This window comes from Diabrotica virgifera, chromosome 6, assembly GCF_917563875.1.
Source record: "Diabrotica virgifera virgifera chromosome 6, PGI_DIABVI_V3a".
Taxonomy (NCBI): domain Eukaryota; kingdom Metazoa; phylum Arthropoda; class Insecta; order Coleoptera; family Chrysomelidae; genus Diabrotica; species Diabrotica virgifera.
Genome location: NC_065448.1, coordinates 26,132,219 through 26,155,469, shown reverse-complemented (window position 1 = coordinate 26,155,469; position 23,251 = coordinate 26,132,219). Strand labels below are relative to the sequence as shown.

Sequence of the window (23,251 nt, the reverse complement as noted above, 5' to 3'; positions counted from 1 at the left end):
GATTTTTCAAGATGGCGCACCTGACGGAAAAATATGAAAAAAATCAGAGAGATAGCTTTTGATAAAATACACAAAATGCAAAGAAAATTGGACCTGCAGCCCCCTCCAAAAAAAAGTTATAGGTTTTAAAAAAGTTAAAAAAATATTTGAGGTTATGTACACTCGACCTAAGGGTCCATAAAAAATGGACGTGTTTTGTAAAAGCCTCAGCTATAAGTGTGAATTTTTTAAAAATTTTAAATCAATTACAACCCAACTAAAAAAAATTGAATCTAAAAATCTACGTTTTTGGCTGTGGAGGGAGGAGTAAGGGGGGTGGCGAGCTAAAAATCCGTGTTATCTCATTTTTTAATTGCACAGAACGTAAAAAAATTAAAAAAATTGAATTCTGAGAGTGAGGGCATTTTGCCTATCTTAACGGGGGGTACCCTTTATTTATTGCTCTAACACCGGTTGAGCTATGAAAATGAAATTAAATGGGTTGTAAGAGGTAGTTATTGCGCATTTTTTTACAAACAAATTTAAATTTTGTATTCATCATTGGCGCGCCTACGGGCAATGGTCTGAATTTTTTTAAAGAAAAAAGTACTACGCACCTGAGATATTTTAAACTAAAAATTATTTTTAAATTCTATGTATAATTTATAAGAATCCTTTATTGACTTTTTTTGACATTGTGCACCGTTTTTATGCAAAAAATAAAACAACTTGGCGCTTATTTCTCACTTCCTAATACGACTGCATTATCAAGAACTATTTAAATACTATTCTACAACAATAACAGAAAATATTACTAATACGATTTTAAATAGGTGCAAAGCTACAACAAAAAAATGTTCAAAACGACCTCATTTAGAGGTGACAGAAGAATTTTACATTCATCATTGGCGCGCGTACGGGTAATGGTCTGAATTTTTAAAGAAAACAATAGTACGTTACTGAGATATGTCAAATTAAAAATTATTTTTGAATTCCCCGTTCAATTTACGACAAAAAATCTTTCTTGCCATTTTTTCATATGCAAAATGCGTTTTTATGCAAAAAAATAAAAAATCTTTACGTTTACAAAGTATTAAATACTAATTTGAAATAAGTTTCTATGCATATGGAAACTACCTACCTCGAATACTTTGTAAGCGTTAAGATGTTTTATTTTTTGTATAAAAACGGCTCCTCATATGAAAAAAAGACAAGATATATTTTTTGTCACAAATTATAGTAGGAATTCAAAAATGATTTTGAATTTGACATATCACAGTGTGGCGTACCATTTTTTTTTAAGTTATACTTCTTTACGCGCGATATGAGGGTGAATTTTTATATGTTAAAATCTACGATCCCGGCGCATGCGCATTATAACTTCGTTCTGATTGGATGTTCAAATGACATGTCAAAAATTATCCAATATGGCAGCTGTAGCGCAGCTGTGGTTTGGACGGTTGACGGTTTGGTTATGTATGTTTGTTGCGTTTTAAAATTTGTGGGAAGAGAAACAATAAAGGTTAGTTAATAGTTATACTGCCTTTTTAAATAATTTTCATATTATATTTTTGAAGTTATACTTCAAAATGTTTTAATTTATGTATGTAACAGTCCAGAAAAGGTGTGGAAAGAATATATTAGTGTTTTTAAATATATTTTTCTACAAACGTGTTAAAAATGCTCTCCGTAGTAGCAAGCAATGCTCTCCAGAGTCTCCAAGGTCTCCATAGGAGCGTTAAAAATGCTTCTTTAAGGCACTAGTGCTTTAAAAATTTTAAGGCACTGTAGTTAAAAGTGAATTGTCAAATTGTGAAACGTCAAAATATTTATATTTCATTTATTAACATTAATATTAATAATACAACTTGCGCAATTCGAAAAAGGTGGTTTAAAAGGTTTTTTATTATAATTTTGTGTCTTTGGATTTGTCTTCCTTGGGCGTAAAATAATAAAACATCTATTTTTATATTTCACTTGTCACCGTGATGTATAATTATGTATATCTGAAAGGTAAGTAGCATGCGGCTTGATGGCCTTGTTGGTAGAGCATTGGACCAGAGATCAAAAAATCGCGAGACTGCGGGTTCAAATCCCGGACGATTCATATTTTTTTCTTTTTTTTTAATATTTGGCATTGTTTTGGTTAATTTTTGGTAATTATTGTTAATTTTTTGTATTGTAACTGTTAAGTAGGTATATTTATTTCGTTGAAATTATATTATAATAGAAGTATAACTTCTTACGTGAGTACAAAGTACACACACATTCTTTTTCTTTAAAATAATTCAGACCATTCCCGTAGGCGCGCCAATAATCAATATAAAATTCTTCTGTGGCCTCTAAAAGACGTCACTTCGAACATTTGTTGTAGCTTTGCACCTAGTTAAAATCTTATTAGTAATATTTTCTGTTACTGTTCTAGTTTAGTACATATATTAATATATTAAATAGTTCTTGATAATGTATTACGAAGTAAAAATACGCGCCAAGATGTTTTATTTTTTTGCATAAAAACGGAGCATCACGTGAAAAAATGCCAAGAGAGGATTTTTATCACAAATCAAATATAGAATTTAAAAATAATTTCTAGTTTGAAATATCACAGTGGCGTACTATTTTTTTCTTTAAAAAAAGATCAGACAATTCCCCGTAGGCGCGCCAATGATACAAAATTCTTAATTGTATGTCATAACATACGCCATACTCTGGGCTAATTAGCAAAATACAAGGAAAAGTTATTTACCAGCAATTTTATTGCTGGAATCGAATCTTATTATTGTATGTATTAATAATATAGGTATGCAAAGTCCGCAGATAGTGCGCTACTTTTTTTATAAACAAAATGGCGCCCGAAAATCGTGTTTTTTTCAATTTTTGCTCTATAACTCCAAATAGTTTACCTTTACACCAAAAACACCCAAATAAAAATTCACCACAATTAAATTCTGCATACGTGTTTTTCCCGATTCACTTCGACGAAAATTTTCCCCGGAAAAGAGGGTTTTTCCAACAAAATCTTTAATTTTCATCTAAAATTTTAGATAGGTAATTGTTAATCAATAATTAAATAACTTGGTAATGTAAAAGCCCTTTTCGTATAGATTATAATTCCAGAAGCCGATGGAAATTAAATGAACAGTTTAGCAACAATTGAATTGTTAATTAAAAATTTACGGCCGCTATAATAACGACAATAATTATGATGCATAAGAATAACTATAAGTTTTTCATAAAATCACGCTATACCTATCTAATGTATTTTACAGAATTGAAATTGGACTATTTAAGCGGCCTCAGGAATATTTTAAAATTATAAACAATTTTTTGGCTTATAAACAAATAGAATATCTCGGGAAATATTAAACTAAATTAAATCGTGAAAGCGTTATTTAAAAAACAGCGGCAGAAAGCTTCTTCTAAAAGAAAAATGTTTAATTACGACAAGTGGTTCCTGAGATACAACCGGTGAAAGTTGACCGGAATTTACGGCAAAGATATAAACAATAGGATCTTAATTTTCAAACCATCACCTTTTTATTCTTGTCCTCTTTCTCCACACCAAATTTCGTATCTTTAAAATACTCATAACATATATTATTATAATAAAAACTATCGATAATACGGGTGAAAATTGCCAAAAATAGCAAAACTCCAATCAAAAATTAGTTTGGAGAAAATGTAACCCTCAAAGTTCAAAATCGGTAAACGTTAAAAAAATGCATTTTCTCGGCTTCCCATGGAGCAATGTCCTTCATTCTTTTTTTGTTCCCTAATAACTCGAGTAGAGCCATCGAACTAACGTGTTATTAAATGTCAAACTTGCTTTTGTTTTGTTATAATAGATTAATTTATATATAAGAAGAGAAAACTACATATTTTTTCCAGTTGTTGGCTTTTTTTAGATAAACTTACTACAAGTGTACATTTTAAAGTTAAACACATAAATATTCTCATTTGAAAGCTGTATAATTATTTAAACAATTTTTATTTAAACAAATTTAAATTTTGTGTTATAATAAATAAATTAATTTATTATAACAAAACAAAAGCAAGTCTGACATTTAATCATGCGTTAGTTCGATGGCTCTACTCGAGTTACTTGGGAGCAAAAAAAGAATGAAGGAAATTGCTCCATGGGAAGCCGAGAAAATGCATTTTTTTAACGTATACCGATTTTAAACTTTGAGGGTTACATTTTCTCCAACCTAATTTTTGATAGGAATTTTGCTATTTTTGGCAATTTTCACACGTATTATCGATAGTTTTTATTATAATAATATATGTTATGAGTATTTTAAGGATATAAAAATTGGTGTGGAGAAAGAGGACAAAATTAAAAAGGTGACGGTTTAAAAATTATGATCCTATTGTTTATATCTTTGCCGTAAATTCCGGTCAACTTTGACCGGTTGTATCTCAGGAACTACTTATCATAATTAAACATTTTTTCTTTTAAAAGAAGCGTCCTGCCGCTGTTTTTCGAATACCGTCTTTACAATTTAATTTAGTTTACTATTTCCCGAGATATTCTATTTATTTATAAGCCAAAAAATTGTTTATAATTTTAACATATTCCTGAGGCCGCTTAAATAGTCCAATTTCAATTCTGTAAAATACATTAGATAGGTATAATGTCTTTTTATGAAAAAATCATAGTTATTCTTATGCATCATAATTATTGTCGATATTATAGCGACCGTAAATTTTTAATTAACAATTCAATTGTTGCTAAACTGTTCATTCAATTTCCATCGACTTCGAGATTATAATCTATACAAAAAGAGCTTTTACATTACCAAGTTTATTTAGTTATTGATTAACAATTACTTATCTAAAAGTTTAGTTGAAAATTAAAGATTTTGTTGGAAAAACCCGCTTTTTCCGGGGAAAGCTTTCGTCGAAGTAAATCGGAAAAAACACGTCTCTATGCAGAATTTAATTGCGGTGAATTTTTATTTGAGTGTTTTTGGTGTAAAGTTAAAATCTTTGGAGTTATAGAGCAAAAATTAAAAAAAACACGATTTTCGGGCGCCATTTTGTTTATAAAAAAAGTAGCACACTATCTACGGACTTTGTATACCTATATTATTATTATATATAATCATAAGATTCGATTCCAGCAATAAAATTGCTGGTAAATAACTTTTCCTAAAAATGGCCTATTCTCCGATAATCAGCCCAGACTACAATAACTGCTTCTTAAAACTCACCAAACCAAATTTCATTTTCATAGGTCAACTGGTCTTAGAGTAATAAATACATTGGCAGTTTGAAATAAAAATTTCAACACCCCGTATCTCGGAAACGAAGCATTTGCGGACATATGGTTCTAGAGCAGACTGTCATTATTCATTTATGTACAATTACCCCTTAAAGTTTTTCATACTTATTTACTAACACCCTGTATATTATTACAATGACATACGATAAATGTCATTATAATATAAAATATCTTCCTCCGCGACGATGGGCTGGCCGAATACCTAAGTAGGTGAAGGCCAATAAACTAAACAAGAAGAAGAAGAATATACCTAAATATAACCATAAACATAACTATATAGTAGAACTATGTGACGTCACGGGTCGTTTGAACTATTTTAAATCACAGAAGATTTTAAATTTGTACTTCTACTAAGTTATTATGAGTTTTTGAAGCGTGAAATTTTGTAAATCTCATTTTTAAACAAAACTGAAAATTATTATGTAATAGAAAACAATGTGCAAGATCCCTATTATCTTCACTGATTTTGATCATAAAATTGATCGTAATAAATTGTTGCAGGCTGTCACCAAAGAATCTATAGCTGACACCAACAAAGAACAAAAGTTACAAGGGGTATTGCAGAAAATGCATGACCATCACAACACGTGTTCGAAGGAGTTCGGTCAACCACCGGGTTACCTTATACAAGGATTTCAAAACATAAAAAAAGAAGACGAGGCGAAAGTAGGTGCCTTTTCGCTCTGTGTGCTTAGCAAATTAGGTCTTATCTCAGAAAATGGTGCTATAATTGAGGACGGAGTTCGAAGTTTTATAACAGATTTTCATGGAGATTCCGATCGTGAAAAAAAACTCGTACAGAAAGTTTTGACGATATGTAAACCACTTGTTGATTCCCAACTTACTCCACAGTATAAAGCTCTCGCTTTTGCACAGTGCAAGGAGAAACAAGTTAAGCCTAAATAAATAAAACAAAATCAAAATTAATCCAGACTGTATCGTCGCCCCCGTTAGGTAAATTATTATTCCGATTCGATTTTTTTGCAAAAACTTACTCAAAAAGAGGCCCTTATAACAAATCCACAGGTGCCAGGCGGTATCGTGGTCAAAAAATTGTTTAAACAATTTTTTTAATTCACAAAAACAATGTTTTCACTTCCCTCAATCTTTTTTATATTATTTGGGTCATTCGAAGCAAAAAAGGTATTTTGTGATTTTTCTCTAAAATTGATTGTTGTCGAGGTATACGCGTTCTAAAATTTGGAAAATGCGAAAATTACCATTTTTAAGGCTTAATAACTCGGTTAAAAATTATTATTATGAAAGTCAGAAATTGGCCAAATCAAAGTTTAAAGCCTCCCTTCAAGATCCTGAATTTTGTGTCATTATTATATTACTAAGCGGTTATTTTTAACTGTTAACAATGAGCGCTAACCGCGTATTGAGGCGGCCGTCAATGTGAGTGCGAGTGAGATGAACCATTGGACTGCCGGAATGGTGATCTCTTTTACACTCACCATTGACGGTCGCCTAATACGCGGTTGGCGCTCATTGTTAACAATTAAAAATAACCGCTTAGTAATACAGTAATGACACAGATTTCTTCAGGATCTTGTAGGGGGGCTTTAAACTTTGATGTTATCTATATCTGACTTTCATAATAATAATTTTTAATCGAGTTATTAAGCCTTGGAAATGGTCATTTTCGCATTTTTCAAAATTTAAATCGCGTATAACTCGACAACAATCAATTTTAGAGAAAAATCACACAAGACCTTTTTTGCTCCGAATGACTTAGGTGATCTAAAAACAATTGTCCGAAGTAAAAACATTGTTTTTGTGAATTTGTTAAAAAAAATTGTTTAAACAATTTTTCGACGAAAGTATCGCCTGGCACCCTGTGGATTTCTTATAAGGACCTCTTTTTGGGTAAGTTTGTGCAAAAAAATCGAGTCGGAATAATTTACCTAACGGGGTCGATGATACACCCTGGACTAAATGTAATTCCGTACATGTTGGAATAAATTTTATATCAAAGTTTAGGTGAAAACAAAAGATATCATCCAGAAAGTATATTTAACTTATATAAGGGGATCGTTGTGGATAATGAAAAATTGACCATCTTTGCACACAATTTACTTTTTTAACTGCTGCGGTAATTCATGTTTTTAAGAAGGTTTTTACCGTAAAGTGAAAGATAGCCTTCATTTAAGACATATACCATGAGGACGTTTGAGTTGGATTAAATTCATTATCTCGAGAAGAGGATAATTTGGAGAGAAATCCTGAGACAGGTCGATTTTTATTTTTAAATTATGACTTTTTGGCATATATTTCATACTAGTAGCGTCATCCATCTGGGCGTGATGACGTAATCGATGATTTTTTTAAATAAGAGTAGGGGTCGTGTGATAGCTCATTTGAAAGGTTATTTAATTCTCTATTCAGTAATGTATGTAAACGGTCACATAATTATTTATACAGGGTGTCCAAAAAAAATTAATTAAATTAATTGAGACAAAAGAAAGAATGTATGTAATTCATTTATTTCAAAATATATTTGAGTGCTGTCAGAAAACAGAAAGAAATGTTTATTTTACAAATAAACATTTATTTTTCGCTTAAATTCAATGTTAACACTGCCACCCACCTGTCTCTTAGCAGTTTGAACATTGAATTTAAGTGAAAAGTAATGTTTATTTGTGAAATAAACATTAATAGCTGTTTTTCTGATAGCAGTAAAATGTATTTTGAATTAAATAAATTGCTTACATTCTTCTTTTTGTGTAAATTAATTTATTAAATTTTTTTTTGTACACCGTGTATAAATAATTATGTTAATCTTTATATTACTGAATAGATAATTAAATAACCTTTCAAATGAGCTATCACACAATCCCTCTCATTTAAAAAAATCATCGATGACGTTATCACGCTCAGATGGATGACGTCACTAGTATGATATATGTATGTATATGCAAAAAAGTCATAATTTAAAAATAAAAATCGACTTGTCTCGTGATTTCTCTCCAAATTCGCTCATTCTCGAGATAATGAATTTATTCCAACTCAAACATCCTCACGATATATTATTTTAGTTGATCTCTTATCTAAAATGGATCTTTTGTGCTGGGCGAGCTCTTTTTCTCTTTCCTGGGGGATTCCACTCTAAGGCAGTCTCTGCAATACTGGAGCTATTTTTTCAGAGTGTGTGACCGACCCAACTCCGTTTTCTAGAAGGTATTTCATTTTCTACTCTCTTTTTTTTAGTCAAGTATAGTAAATCTTCGTTTCTGATGATGTTAGACTAGAAAATACGAACAATTCTTCATAGACATTCATTAACAAAGACCTGCAGTTTTCATGTAAGAGTTTTTGTTACTTTCCAGGTTTCACATTCCTAGAGTAGGACAGACATGACATTTGACTGGAATATTCGGATCTTTGTCCTTGTAGTACATTCGTCAGATCTCCAAACAGAGTAGATCATGTTTAATGTTTGTTGAGCTTTTCGTATCCTCATACAAATTTTGTTTTCTGTGCCTCCGCTTTCTGTTATGACTCTTCCAAGATATGTAAAGTTTTCCTCATTTTCAATCTACATGTTGTAGATAGTAAATAGCGTGTTGTTCCTTGCATTTATTCTCATTGACTTGGTTTTACTAATATTAATTTTCAAACCTATTTTATTGGCTTCAGTGAAAAGTATTTCCAATTGGTCAGCCACATCTTTGGACCTTTGTCCTAATAGGCAGATATTGACGGCGTATTCTAGATGGCTTAGGCGTGTGGTTAACGCCCATTGTATCCCTCTTGTGTCAAAGTCTACAGCTTTGAAGAGAACATAGTCTAAAGCTATGTTAACCTTCCGACGACCAACCTTTTTTGACCCCAGGTCAAAAATGTCAAAAATGACAATTAACAAAAGAATGAAGTTTTTTTAGGCATGGACTTTATGTCATTCAGCCAGTCACAACATGAGTATTAGTGTCATGTGTAGTGTGTATGTTGAGTAAGTGTCTTGTTACTTTGACTAAAGTCGACGTAATTAGCGTAAAACTACTTGGAATTACACATAATAGACGGTATTTTACTAACCATCAAGTTCAGAATATATTTTTCATTCGTATTTATAAATAGGGATTTTTTTTTTCAAAATATGAGGATATCTAGAATGATATTAAGGTCAAATAAAAAAATAATGAGTTAAAAATTGAAAATACTTTTGAATGTATTAAAGAAAAACATGTACTGGGTTCCAAATTTCCCCCGCTTGGTCATCCGAAGGTTAAAGAGATACGGAGAAAGCACGCATCCCTATCTAAAAATACGTCAACGTCAAATTCGTCACTGTTGATCTTATTGCGTGTCCCGCATTTCGCCTCAGTGTACAGTGACTTTGTAATGAAAATTATTTTATGCTGGATGTTTCTTAGCTCTACAATTTTCCATATAGCAGCATGAAATAAGCTGTCAAAGTCACGCTCGAAATCAACAAAAACCATGTATAGGGGTGTGTTCCATTCAACCGATTGTGCCATTACTATCCTCACAGTATTACTGTGATCTATGCAGGAGGATTCTGGTCTAGAGCCTGCTTGATTAGCTCGAAATTCAGCCTTGTTTGTTGATCTTTAAGTATGATGGTCGTTAAAAAAACTGAATCTCGAGAAAAATGGTCCTACAAAAAATTTATTCTGTTTTAGATGTGGGACAATTTGTCAGAAACACGAATATCGAAATAGTATTTCAAAAATTTTAATCCCCGCGACATTATTAAAAAACAAGTTAAAAACAAATTAGAACAATTTGCAAACGCAATTTTGGAGGGGAGTTTAATTGAAATTTTGATTTGTGAATGAATTTATCGAAAATATCTATAAAAAAGAGAAATACAACTCATACAAATGTTATACTCTGTCGGCAATAACCGTGTTTTTTGCAGTATTTTTTTTCTTTATATCGGATTCATAACACAACATTTCCTGCGAAATAATTTTTATAGTGCTTATTTATAACGCAAATAATAATTTTGTGAAAATTTGTTTTTCGAGCTTTATTTACAATTATTTAAATAAATGAGGGGCCAAGACTTAATCTTATATGAAAGCTTTTTCTTTCAACTTTACAGAAAAATATCTTAAAAACCTTCTTGAAAACATGAATTTCCGCAGCAATTAAAATAGTAAATTATGTGAAAAATAACCCATTTTTCATTATTTAAACAATGATCCCTCAAATAGATTTATATCATACACTTTTAAGCAATGGCGGATCCAAGGGGGTGTCACGGGGGGTCATGAACGGGGTCACAGACGAAAATAAATATTAATTCAATAACCCTAAAAACAAAAGAAAAACCGAGAGCCGTCAAACAAAAAAAAATTTAGGACCACCAAAAAAATAATTTAAAACCCACTTATCCCAGGGGTAGTAAGACTAAGTGACCTTGAATCAGAAAAAAGTAATTAAATCACCCTCAAGATCCATGACAGCCCAAAAAAAATTTTGGTTCCGCCACTGCTTTCAAGAAAGTTTATGATATCAATAATCTACTATGGTGAAAATATTTTTTGTTTTCAACTAACTTTGATATAAAATTTGTTCCAACTTGTACGGAATTACGTTTTGCATTGCAATTACATGTAATAATTTTATTATTAGTCATAATAATTTTATTTAATTGGTATTTTATTGAATTAAATTATAATAAAAATTTACTATCTAATAGCAACCTTATTTTCAAAAATTCCTTGAGAGAGTTTCTCAACAAACTAATTAGTTTAACTATCTCAAACTTTGTTTGTGGAGACGCCAACAAAACAAGAGGTAATGCATATAATCAGCCAACTTAAAAGCAACAAAAGTCCAAGAACAGAAATGTTAAAGGCAGGAGGAGAACAACTGTACGAGCAACTATATGGGCTGGTGAAAAAGCTATGGGAAGAGGAAAAAATGCCAAATGACTGGAGGCTGAGTAGAATCTGCCCCATACATAAAAAAGGAGATAAACAAACAAGTGAAAATTATAGGAGAATAGCACTCCTAGAGACAGGGTATAAGATATTAGCACAAAGCATACGTGGAAGACTGAACGAATTCATGGAGGATACTCTGGGGGAGTACCAGGCAGGCTTTCGATCCAACCGTTCGGTAACAGACCAGATTTTTACGCTAAAAGAATTACAAGCAAATTGCTATGAGTACAAAACTACCCTGTATACGCTGTTCATAGATTTCAAGCAGGCATATGATCGTATAATTACAAAAGAAATGTACCGTGCTCTGAAAGAATTGAAAATTCCCAAAAAACTGATTAGCTTGATTGAAATGACGTTGACAAAAACGAAAAGTGAAGTAGTGTGGAAAGACGTTTCAGAGGACTTCGAAGTCAAACAAGGACTCAGGCATGGTGGCCCGATGTCAACCACGTTGTTCAATCTTGTTCTTGAAGTAATCATGGGGAATTGCAGCATAAAATGGAAGAAACCATATTTACAAATGATGATCTAACAATATGAGCAAAATCAAAGAAAGAATTGAAAAGAATTGTGAAAAAGATAGAAAAAGAAGCAAATAGGTTTGGCCTAAAGATAAATGAAAAAAAAAAGAATGTGTGTGTACTTTGTACGCACGTAAGGAGTTATACTTCTATTATATGATTTCTTAAAAATAAATATACTTTAAAGAGTTTGTTTTAATTTTTTTTTAAACAACAAACTAATTTTGTGCTTACCGCTTTCAAAAAAATAAAAAAAAAGTATAGGATTGCTCCGGATTCGAACTCAAGATCTCTCGATCTCTAGCCAAATGCTATACCAAATAATCTACGAGGACTTTGTCTGTATCGATTCGGACGTACCTAATGACAATTCACGGTACAAACAGACAAGGTAAAGTATAATAAATATACAATAAAATATTTTAATAATACTCATCTTACTCCTGAGGAAGATAAAAATTATATTAAATATATTTACTAAAAACACTAATGTATTCTTTTCACACCTATTCTTGCACTGATATATTTATGCATAACTTGAAATATTTAGCAACTAAACGCCACTAAAGAAGTATAACTTCAAAAAAAACTAAGTACATGATAATGGGGGATACACAGCAAGACAATGAAGAGTTTATAAAAATACAAGGGGAGAAAGATTACATATACATACAGTTTTGACAGAGTGGAAGAGTTTACCTACCTTGGTATGAAAGTAAAGGACAATGGACATGAAGATAAAGAAATAGTATCCAGAATTACAAAAGGCAACCAGAAATACGGAATGCTGAGATCCTTAATGAAGTCTAAGTTTGTTTCAAGAAAAACAAAAGAAAGAATTTACAAGACAGTGATTAGAGCTACAGTTGTATATAGAGCTGAATTATGGGTTTTGAGAAAGGCAGATGAAGAAAGATTAGAAAGATGGGAGAGGAAAATTCTCCGATCAATTTACGGAGGCATAAATACACAAATGGGATGGAGAAGAAGGACAAATAAAGAGTTGGAAGAGCTGTATACGGAACCAAAATTGACCACAATAATAAAGGCGCATAGAATAAGATGACTGGGACATGTGCAAAGATTGGAAAATCATATAATGACCAGGATGATATTGAACAGGAAACCAGTCGGGGAAAAAAAAGAAAAGGAAGACCCCGTAAAATATGGTTTGACAGCGTCCAAGCAGATTTACGTGAATTAAAAATAGATAACTGGAGAAACAAGGTATTAAAGACAGAAAAGTGCTTGACACGTCAAATCAAGTGCCGGATTAACCAATATGCAAAGTAGGCAGATGCCTAGGTGCCTCGGCCCCAAAGGGGGCCTCGCAGGGCCAAAAATGAAAAAATAATAATTAGATTTAAATAACAATAATTATATACTATTTTACGTTGAAAAATTCAAATATCGCGCAATACCATAAAAGTGATGTTGGACGTATAAAATCACATTACAATGCGTACTTTTGTTCATATAGAAAGCCTATGTTGTGAGAGTAAGTCGTTAATGTATGCCGTTTGGTAGAAGGAACAGTACACGGTTTCTTAGAAACTTAGTAAGATCATGAGCAACAAATGGGTCAGCGCTCCCTCGCTACCTTTTCCTTCATTTCATTACCCATGCCTTTCACTACACGTCAGGAAAATACAATGGTCCCCAGGCCCATCTATCTAAGATTAACAAACTTGCAATTTACATTTTTTGTGCCGCACACTCGCTTTAGTTGGAGTAAGTGCTGCTAAAATTTGCGTTGGACCCGTTAGAGCAATATCGTATTTTGGATTTGATCAGTTCGTGTACAACTTCTTTTCAGCCTCTACCCACTGTTGGGAAGCTACGATCAAAATCTTAAATGAAACTTAATTAATCGATCCCATTCGCCACGATCTAAACCTTGTCCTTAAAAGAACAAGCAGCACTAGATGTACTGCAAGGGCTGATGCAACAAGAGCTTTAAAGATTACAACACCTTCAAATCTGCTGTTTGTTCATACTCTTGCTGAAGACCCTAATCAGCAAGCTGAAACAATTTATGAGGCTAAGTGTTTTTTAAAAAAATGTCAAAACAGAAACATTCATATTGAATGTGTTTTGGGCAACAATTTTATAACTCATCAACGCTGTCAGTAAATCATTACAGAGAGAAGAACTTGAAACTGCAATTTAACTTCTAAAATGACTTTTGGAGTTCTTAAAATGTAGAAAAAAATTGTCTACAGGGTGGAGAAAAGTTAATGGTTGAAACGAATCTACCAATTTTGGATAAGTTGATTATTGAGCTGAGTCGTCAGTTGACAGCGTACGAATTAGTACCTCAGTATTTGGTGTATTGTATGCTTTTCCAAAACTGGGTGATACTCAAATAAAGGAGTGAACTTCAAGACTACATGAAAACTATACCTACTGATGATATTGAACCTGATATTTAAGATAAACTACTATTGCGGTTCAAATATTTTATAGTCTATCGTCAGGATATTTCGACCCATATCTGCCTTGAGTTTAGAATTAGCAGTGACATCATTTTTATGTTTGTTACCATTAATAAGTTTCCACATAACTTGTTGTGAGTTACCAGAGTTTTTTATAAACCTATCATTTGCATTAATTTTTGCAAGTTTGATGGCTTTACTGTACTCTTTTCTAAGTTTAATAATGATACTTTTAGGTGCAGCTATATGGTCAATTCTATTTATTGCTATGATAAATAATTTATTGAAGTCTCTCACGCATTTTTATCAAAGTATCGTTGAACCAGTTTACTTTCTTACGTTGATTATTCTTATTCAACAATTTTGATTTTTCTGGAAAAGAGCTATTTATTGAAGTTAGTAACACATCAACTAGCAATTTGTACAATTACGGCCGTTGAAAACTAAAAGTGCAATGCAGAAGAAGTTGCATTAGTTTTTCTTGATATATTTTGTACCTCTAGTGATGCTAGCATTCTTCAAAGAGACAATGGACGAGAATTCTACAACAGAATTATTAATTAGACAGAACAAAACTATTAACACAATTAGTTGCATAGCAGAAATCAATTTACCATCTGCAAAGAATGATTCATTTCTCTAGCTATGGTTCCAAAACTAAACATTTCATTGCGCGAGTATGTTAGAATTAGAAAGACGTATTTGTCGGGTGGGCAAGGCTATCAGCGATGTGCTTGAAGAAGTAAATGTAAAACAGATAAGTGTAAATGTAAAAAATTGGAAAGTTGTGTAATGCCAAGTGCCATGAGAGTTTGTCATGTCACAACAAAATGGTAAGTAAGTAAAGCAGTACTATTGATTCAGACAAAAAAACTCAATTCAGGTTAAATAAAATGTCTCTTGATATTTTTTAATTCAATTCAATAAAGAGGAGGAGGTTTTTCCTGGTTTTCCCTCGGGATTTACTATGGAATTACTAACACGAGAATTTTACTGTCACCATTGTATGTGGTTGTCTTTTTAAAGACATTTTTTTGTGACTGATATTCTTGAGTTAAAGTTGATTTCATGTAATCGAATGGGCAACAACATTTTTGTTTAATTTATTAATATTTTGTATTTTTAAAACGACGTCCGAAAAGGAAGTCGAAATGTTAATAAACTCACTGTTCAAGTTAAATTGTGGCTTATTTCAGAAGTAGAATAATAAGTATTAAATGTCATAGAAAAGGTGTCTCAAAAAGCCATTTTTATACTTATAATTTATCGACCAATTAAAAATTTAATAATACGAGAAATTAATTTTGCATTATCTAACCTTTAATCTGATCCATAAATAACAAGATGCAACATTTATTGTTATGGTTTTTTGTTAATTAATTTTCGTTTATAGGCTCCCAATATTTACTATAGTTATAAGGATAATTAATTATATAGTTATTAGGATAATCGTGAAAATTTGATATAATATTATCATTTAAACGTGGAAACACCTCATTGGTGGATGAACTATGCATAATAGAAGTAGTGCTTAAGTAAAACAACATAAAATTAACTGTACATGTTGTAAAAGGCGTATGTGGCATATCGAGTGAATTTTCCAATATAAAGAAGTTTATACTTTTTGTTGTATACCCTATTTCACGAACATACGCCTGTTTTGGATTACTTCGACAACGAATATTTTACTGTGCAAAATAAGAGGAACGAAAGTAAATTGCAAATTACATTGTTGTTTACTGGAGTAATTATTAGCGCCATTTACTTTCGTACTTCTTATCTTGCACAGTAAAATATTCGTTGTCGAAGTAATCCAAAACAGGCGTATGTTCGTGGAATGGCCCATAGCTGTTGTGGCTGTTCTGGTAAGAATCTGTTTGATCTGTGTTCTTACCGCAGGCTGTGGGTGAAAAAACGTGATATAATTCAGGAATTTTTGAAACCTATCAGGTGTTGTAAATAACGATGCCAGGAATAACTTCTACTAAAATGTAACCAAAAATATTGTGCGCTTTTTTTATTGCGATTTTCATTTGTTAAATTTGCAATTTTTAAAGATTTTTAATTTTGCAGCTTAGGATATTGATTTTAGAGAAAAACTTTTTAATAGAAAGTTGTAGTATATTAAAAAACCTACAATTTGAGCTATGGTAAGTATAATTTCGTGTGTTGGTTATTGCAAACAGCATGCGTAAGGTCCAAAATGGCCGTTTTTTACAATTGCATTATTTATTGTAAAAATAATTTTTCTTTATTTTTTAAAGCTTTAAAATGCAGATCTTTCAATTCCAAACATAAAAAAAATTGTAAAGCAAGATTAACGAATTTGTTGCTTAGATATTATAAATTGTTATCCCAAGAGGTCAAATGTCGAAGGCTATAACTTTTTGAAAAAAAAAATCGTAGAGAGTTGGTGAAACATCCAATCTCCTTCTAAAGAGTTATATTTTCATATTTTGATGTAAATAAATGCGTAAAACATTTTTAAACCTCTAATTTTTGGGTTTGAAAATAAGGGGCCAAATTTCGTTAAAAACATTTAGAGCTGAAGCGGCCCTGTACATCCTATGAGTTTTTAACTTACAGATTATCGTTGCTGAAGACAAAACGAAGATTTATAAAAAATAAAAAATTTCTACGACCAACTGAAGCCGAGATAATTTTTGGGTTTGAAAATAAGGAGGCAATTTCTTAAAAACATTTAGAGCTGAAGCGGCCCTGTACATCCTATGAGTTTCTAACTTACAGATTATTGTTGCTGAAGACGAAACGAAGATTTATAAAAAAATAAAAATTTTCTGCAACCAACTGAAGCCGAGATAATTGTTTTTTTTTTTAACCGTAGTGCCTTTATTTATAACAATTAAGAAATTATTTTACAGTCATTGACTAAAGAAAGACTTATGTTATGTTAAATTAAAAATTATTATAAAATATAATTACATTTAATTATTAAAAATTATTTTTAAAATCGTAGCTTTTGCGAGCGGCCGAATTTTGCAAATCGCACGGCTCCCTTCAAATCCGCGCGCTCGGAAAATTTTTATGTAACTTGCATTAAATTTTGACAGAAAACAATTTAATAATATTACGATCATAATATACAGTCTATTTACCACAGTATTTGTTTTTCTTGATAAGCTTTTATATGTGAAATCTCATTTCTGAAGAAATAATATTACAAAAATGATATATATAGATGAAATATTGTATAACTATATTTTTAATTTTTTCATTGTTATATAAATATAATAATAATAATGTTAGTTATTATACAATATAAAACTTTTTTCTTCTTGTAGTGACTATCCGTTTTGGATGTTGGCGACCATCATGGCAATCTGTACTTGCACACTAAATCGGTACTGCTGCTCTAAAAAGATTTGTAGTTGTTGTGTTGAACGACGGGACGTATGTCCCGTCTAGGGAATTTTCTAGCAACATCTGCATTTAAAAAAATGGCTAAGTTATTCATTATGTTATGATTTATCAATACCCACAAAAATCAGGTTATTACGATATTATAATATATTTCATATACTGTTGTATGGAGTTGAGTTGTGGACTCTCACAGACGACTCCTACAAGAAAATTGAGGCTTTTGAAATGTGACTTTATCGTCGAATCCTGAAGATCTCTTATAGCCACCACGTTACTAATCAGGGTGTTTTGTTGAGAATTTAAAAGGAATAAGAGCTGTTAACCCTAATAAAAACAGCCAGAATCGAATACCTTGGTCACATCATGAGGAACAGCGAAATATATGAATTGCTTCAACTAATATTGCAGGGAAAAGTAGAAGGAAACTGAGAACCAGGAAGGCGAAGGATTGACTTGCTAGAAAATTTACGTACGCGTCGTTCAACACAACAACTAAAAATCTTTTTAGAGCAGCTTGCATAACGCCGTCCAAATGTACTGCTCGAGTTTGAAAATAGATAATAAAATATGTAAACAATAGCACGGGCAAAATAGGTAAGCGTGAGCCACGTTCGTTATTCACTAGTAATGTCAACCCACCTATAATGTTTCACCATATGGGAATAAAATAAAGACTAATTTTTACTTTATCGTACTATATACGTAGTATAGTATAATAGATAAAGTTATAGGATCGTGCAAAAAAAAAATTTCAGATTTCACTTTTTTTCGACGTTTTGAGTCCCCCTGAGTCTAAAAAGCAAATAAAAAAAAACATGTCGGAAGTATGTACGTACGTATGTACGTACGTACGTATGTCGCCACCGCCCAGCAAAAACTACTGGACCGATTTTGATGAAATTCGGTATGAGTAAGTTTAAGAGAATTTTGTCGAGAAACTAAGCTTTTAAAAAAACCTCTCAAAGGGGGGCCGAAATAGGGGGGTTATTTAGGGCCCATTTTTGTAAATTTTGACCGAAATGAATGAAATTCAACTCAAAGTAAGCTCATCGATAGGTAAATAAAAATACGGAATTTGACATTTCCAAATTCAAAATGGCGGCCAACATGGCCGACCGCCCACCCGACACATTTCCCTATCTATCTAAAAACTTGTTTAAGATAAGTTTAATTTGAAAAAGTCGTTATATATCCTAAAGATGGGGCTATAAGAAGGATGTTATCGTTTTTCAGAAAAAGTTACGGGTTGCCTATATTTAAGGGGTCAAATTTTGACATAAATTTGAACTAGATTTTCTCAAAAATGGCTCCAAGAAATTTTTTTATTTTTTGATATATTTTTGATCTCCTATCAGTAAATTGAATGACATTAGTCATATATCTTAACTCCCCATAGGAGGGGAGTTATGAATTTTTTATAAAAAAATATTCGAGTGCCCGTAACTTCCTTCTTAATAGAAACTAAAATTTGAAATTTTGCAAACATATATGGTACTTTATTATCTATTATCACAATAAATTTTACCAAAAATATGGCTTCCGGTTGAACCGGAAATGAATAAAAAATCTTAATTTTTTTAGATACGCCCTGTATATTTTAACATATTTTGAAAGAATGCAAAATTACCTTTTCAATGACATAAAATTCATTGCTGTAGCTCAAAAACTCGAAAAGTTACGGTAAATAGAAATTTTGCTATAATCTTATGCGTGTCCTCTCTCACGCGTTCATAGCAGAGCATTATTGTAGGGCAGTCAATGAGGGTATTTGGCTCCGAATTCCATCCTACTACATTGATGTACTTGATATTTTCACAGTAAGTAGGGAATAGCTCAAGAAACAAAATCTACCCTATATACTATGGCGCTTTTATCTTGGGGCGGTTCCCACTTCTTCAAGGGGGTGGAAAATTTGTTGGTCAAAATAAGCACGGAAGTGGCTAAAGAACCTATTTCTAAGCAAAAACTGGTCTATACTTTTTTTTTGAGAACTCAATACTTTTTGAGTTATGCGTAGTTGCAAATTGGCCATTTTCATTGAAAAATGACACCTTTTCGGACGGATTTTTTGTGAATACCTTAAAAACTATGCATCGAACTAAAAACACTATATAAAACATTTTTTAGATTATAAATAATAAAGAGATTCGTTCCTTCGTAAATGTTGTATTTATAATACAAAAAGAGATATGGTAGGTGAAAATAGTTTGTTTTTGGTGCATGCTCAAATTGGTGTATTCAACTTGAAATAACAGAGGAACGGTAGGTTTTAGGTGTATAATGCTACCAACACCTTTTGTAGTATTTGAAAAGGCCTTTAAAACGAGCACCGTTAAATGTCGGTTACTTACAAACTAAGCGAGATATGATGCAAAAAAATATATGACTAATGTACTTTAAGGAAAAATGAAAAGTATATACATTTAACTCCCATCCACCATAATTTAAATGCATTGTTTTCCTTCTACAATACCTTTTAATATATATAGTGTTATTTCTACTTTCAAAAAGTTGAACGGGTTTAAAATGAATGGTTTTTGTAAAAAATGTGATCAAATTATAGAATGAATTTTTAAATTTTCTTAAAAATCTTCCTTTTTCTCTATGTAATTCGAAAATAAAAATATTTCACCCCTGAGAAGTGGTGGGAACTTCCCCCATGATAAAAGCGCCATAGTATATAGGATAGACTTTGAATTAGGAGATTGGGCTACTCCCAAAATTTCATTAAAATCCATGCAGTAGGATAGAATTTGGAGATAATATCTTGTTCTTAATCTCGCGCATTGACTGGCGTAATCGAAATAGAATGAAATGCAAATATTGTAAACTATTAATTTCTCAGAAAAATGAACTAATTTGAAATGAAAGTATGACTATAATATTCTATTGATTTATGCAATAATCTACACATCTATAGTGTGTCCCCGAAATATGGCATCGAACATTTTCTCAAATGCAGGAATTAATGATGCGTAGAACCATAAAATACTTTTAAGTACAGTACTTAGGTGTTTCTAAAATATCAAAATAACGAGTTACTTTGTTATTTTTATAGAATTCCAGTATCTAGTACCATAACGATAATAATCGGTACGATAAAGTTCTCGGGCGGCCCTTCCGTCCAGCGTTTTTATTTTAATTACAATATAACAACAATAAACATTAAAATTAAAAAATGACGCTTGATAAAACCTTGAAAACCTAATGGTAGGGGGGCCCAAGCGGGGACTTTTGCAGTTACTCCAGCGCGTCAGATTAGCATATGGGGAGAAACCTGGTACCCTGCAGATGTACCTCTACCATATATTGGCTCTTAACACAGGGGAGTTCGTTAAGGGGGCCCGACAAAAAAAATCTATCCTTAAAAAAACTCGAAATTGTCAGATTAAGATAAGTTAAGTTAAGTACATACATGCAAGAGAGTGTATCTTTAAAAAATCTAACGATTTGGGACGGGCGTAAGGAAATGGGGAGTCCCAAAGTTTCACAAGAAAAAAGCGAATATTTCGCGAAATGAATGACTGATCGAAAAACTAAAAAATATGTGCTCAATATTTTTAAAAGATCTATCGAATAGCACCAAACACGATCCCCCACGATGGTGAGGTGGGGGGTTATTTTAAAATCTTAAATAGGAGCCACCATTTTTTATTGCAGATTTGGATTCCTTACGTAAAAATAAGTAACTTTTATTCGAAACATTTCTTCTAATTATGGATAGAAGGCGTTATAATCGGAAAAAACCATTGTTGGAAATGGAAAATTAAATTAAAAAATGGCAATAGCCCACTAAAATGGAAAACTTTACTTAACTTTTTTTGGTTTAAGGACCTACCCTTCACAACCCAGTGGGTCCCCATAACTATCGAGTGACTGCACATTTAGCATACTTTGCTCCCATACTATAAGAAGTTTTTGATTTCATGTAATGCATAAATATCGAGATGATAAATTTTAATTAAATTATTATTTTTGATTTATAGACTATGTATTTTAATTATTAAAATTAATTAAAAAAATGTGTAAAAGACCATTTTAGATGTGGAAAGATATAATTTTATGAGCTGTGTGGGACTGACTTAAAGTATATAGATAACACTGTATAAATTAAGTGTTGATATAGAAAAAATATATTTATAGTCCAATTTATGATAGAGTGAGTTCATTTTTCAATATGAAAAAGTTAATGTTGTTTGTTTCTGTTTTTGTGGTTGTTTGGGTAAGCATCTCTTTGATCAATTCGTATATGTTGCTATTTTTGTTAAGGGGATAGACGCAAAATTTCAGCTTCAATGCTATTTAAATGCATTATGTGTGATTTTTAATTTCAAGTACCTCATTCAAAAGAAACTTTTTATTTATTATAAGGAACATTTGGCCCTCGGTAACAATGTAGTCTTTCATTCTGCGTTTAAATTTTTCAAAAACATTTATTAGTTATTTCAAAAAATGGACACGATGTCCGTGGTGACATTTTCCAAATCGAACATTCGCTATCTTTGTCATACAACGTACTCAGTCGAACAGAACGTGGTGACAAGACAGTGACAAACAAGTCTACTAAATATTTGCGCTGTGTCTAGGTACACGCTAACGTGTACGCAAATAAAAAAGTTAGGTACACGCGAAACGTCATCAAGTCAGTGACGTCACTATTTAGCCGCGTGTATGCTGTGGTAAGTATTATATTATGTAAATGACGCGAGTATCGAAGAGTCAGACTGTTAGAATTTTTGTTTAATTGCGTTGTGTTTACACTTTAATATTGATTAGTAAAGAGATTTCTTATTTTTTATTTGTTTATTGTTTGTTTTTAAATTAACTATGGAGTGTGGACAATTATTTAGTTATTTTATTGAGTTTAACAACATTTTAAAACAGTATGAAAAAGATAAGAGACTATAAATTAATATATATTTTTTTAGTTATAAGTGAAATAGTATTACCGTCCAAAATTAAGATAAAAGTAAGACCTAAAGCTTTCACAATAATAATTAATTTGTTCTGAAGCTATTTCCTTGTGGCATTTTTGTAATAAACTATTCTAAATGGGAAATAAGCCACAATTTAACTAAAACAATGATTTTATTAACGTTTCGACGTCCAAATCGGATGTAGTTGTCAAAATACAAAATATTAATAAATTAAACAAAAATGTTGTTGCTTAGTAAAAAATGTCTTCTAATAATTTTATTAATCTGACTAATTTTTGTATTTTGACAACGACATCCGATTTGGACGCCGAAACGTTAATAAAATCATTTTTTAGTTAAATTGTGGCTTATTTCCCATTTAGAATAGTTGATTATAATATTTAACTTTAGTATAAAAATTATTTTAACAATAATTTGTACATGTCATGTCAACTAAATACATATTTATTTTGCTAACCTGAATATACTTTTATATATACATTGATTTATTACAATTAAGTTTGAAACATCTGAATAGTTCTGCTTCCCTTTCCCTAATAACAAATATCTTTCTATAAATGATGGAAACGAACAAACAATTAACAAAACTTTAAACCAAAAATTCCATAAGAAAGCTCTGAAATTAGTTTATCCACCATCACAGAAAGAACCCAGTACTTTCTGCTCTATCACATATACTGGCAAGATAACAACAAAAATAGCCAGATACATAAAAAAGAAAGGAATAACACCAGCTTTCAGAACTAACAACAACTTAAGCAAATATATTAAGAACAATAAGAGCCGAAAGAGA

General features: G+C 31.5%; 1 protein-coding gene across 3 annotated transcripts in view; it reads left to right on the top strand.

Moving 5' to 3' along the window:
- Positions 1-23,251, top strand: part of LOC114336833 (uncharacterized) — a 63,976-nt gene that overhangs the window by 23,480 nt on the left and 17,245 nt on the right. The window contains exon 2 of one of the 3 annotated variants that reach the window (XM_028287215.2): positions 5,765-10,931. The exons of 1 other annotated variant lie outside the window; for it this stretch is intronic. In XM_028287215.2, coding sequence (XP_028143016.1) covers positions 5,765-6,169 — 405 coding nt within the window. In that variant the 3' untranslated portion in view covers positions 6,170-10,931. Of the gene's footprint in view, positions 1-5,764; positions 10,932-21,598; positions 21,744-23,251 lie in introns of those variants that run through there. One more of the 3 variants, XM_028287217.2, reaches the window with a different exon arrangement.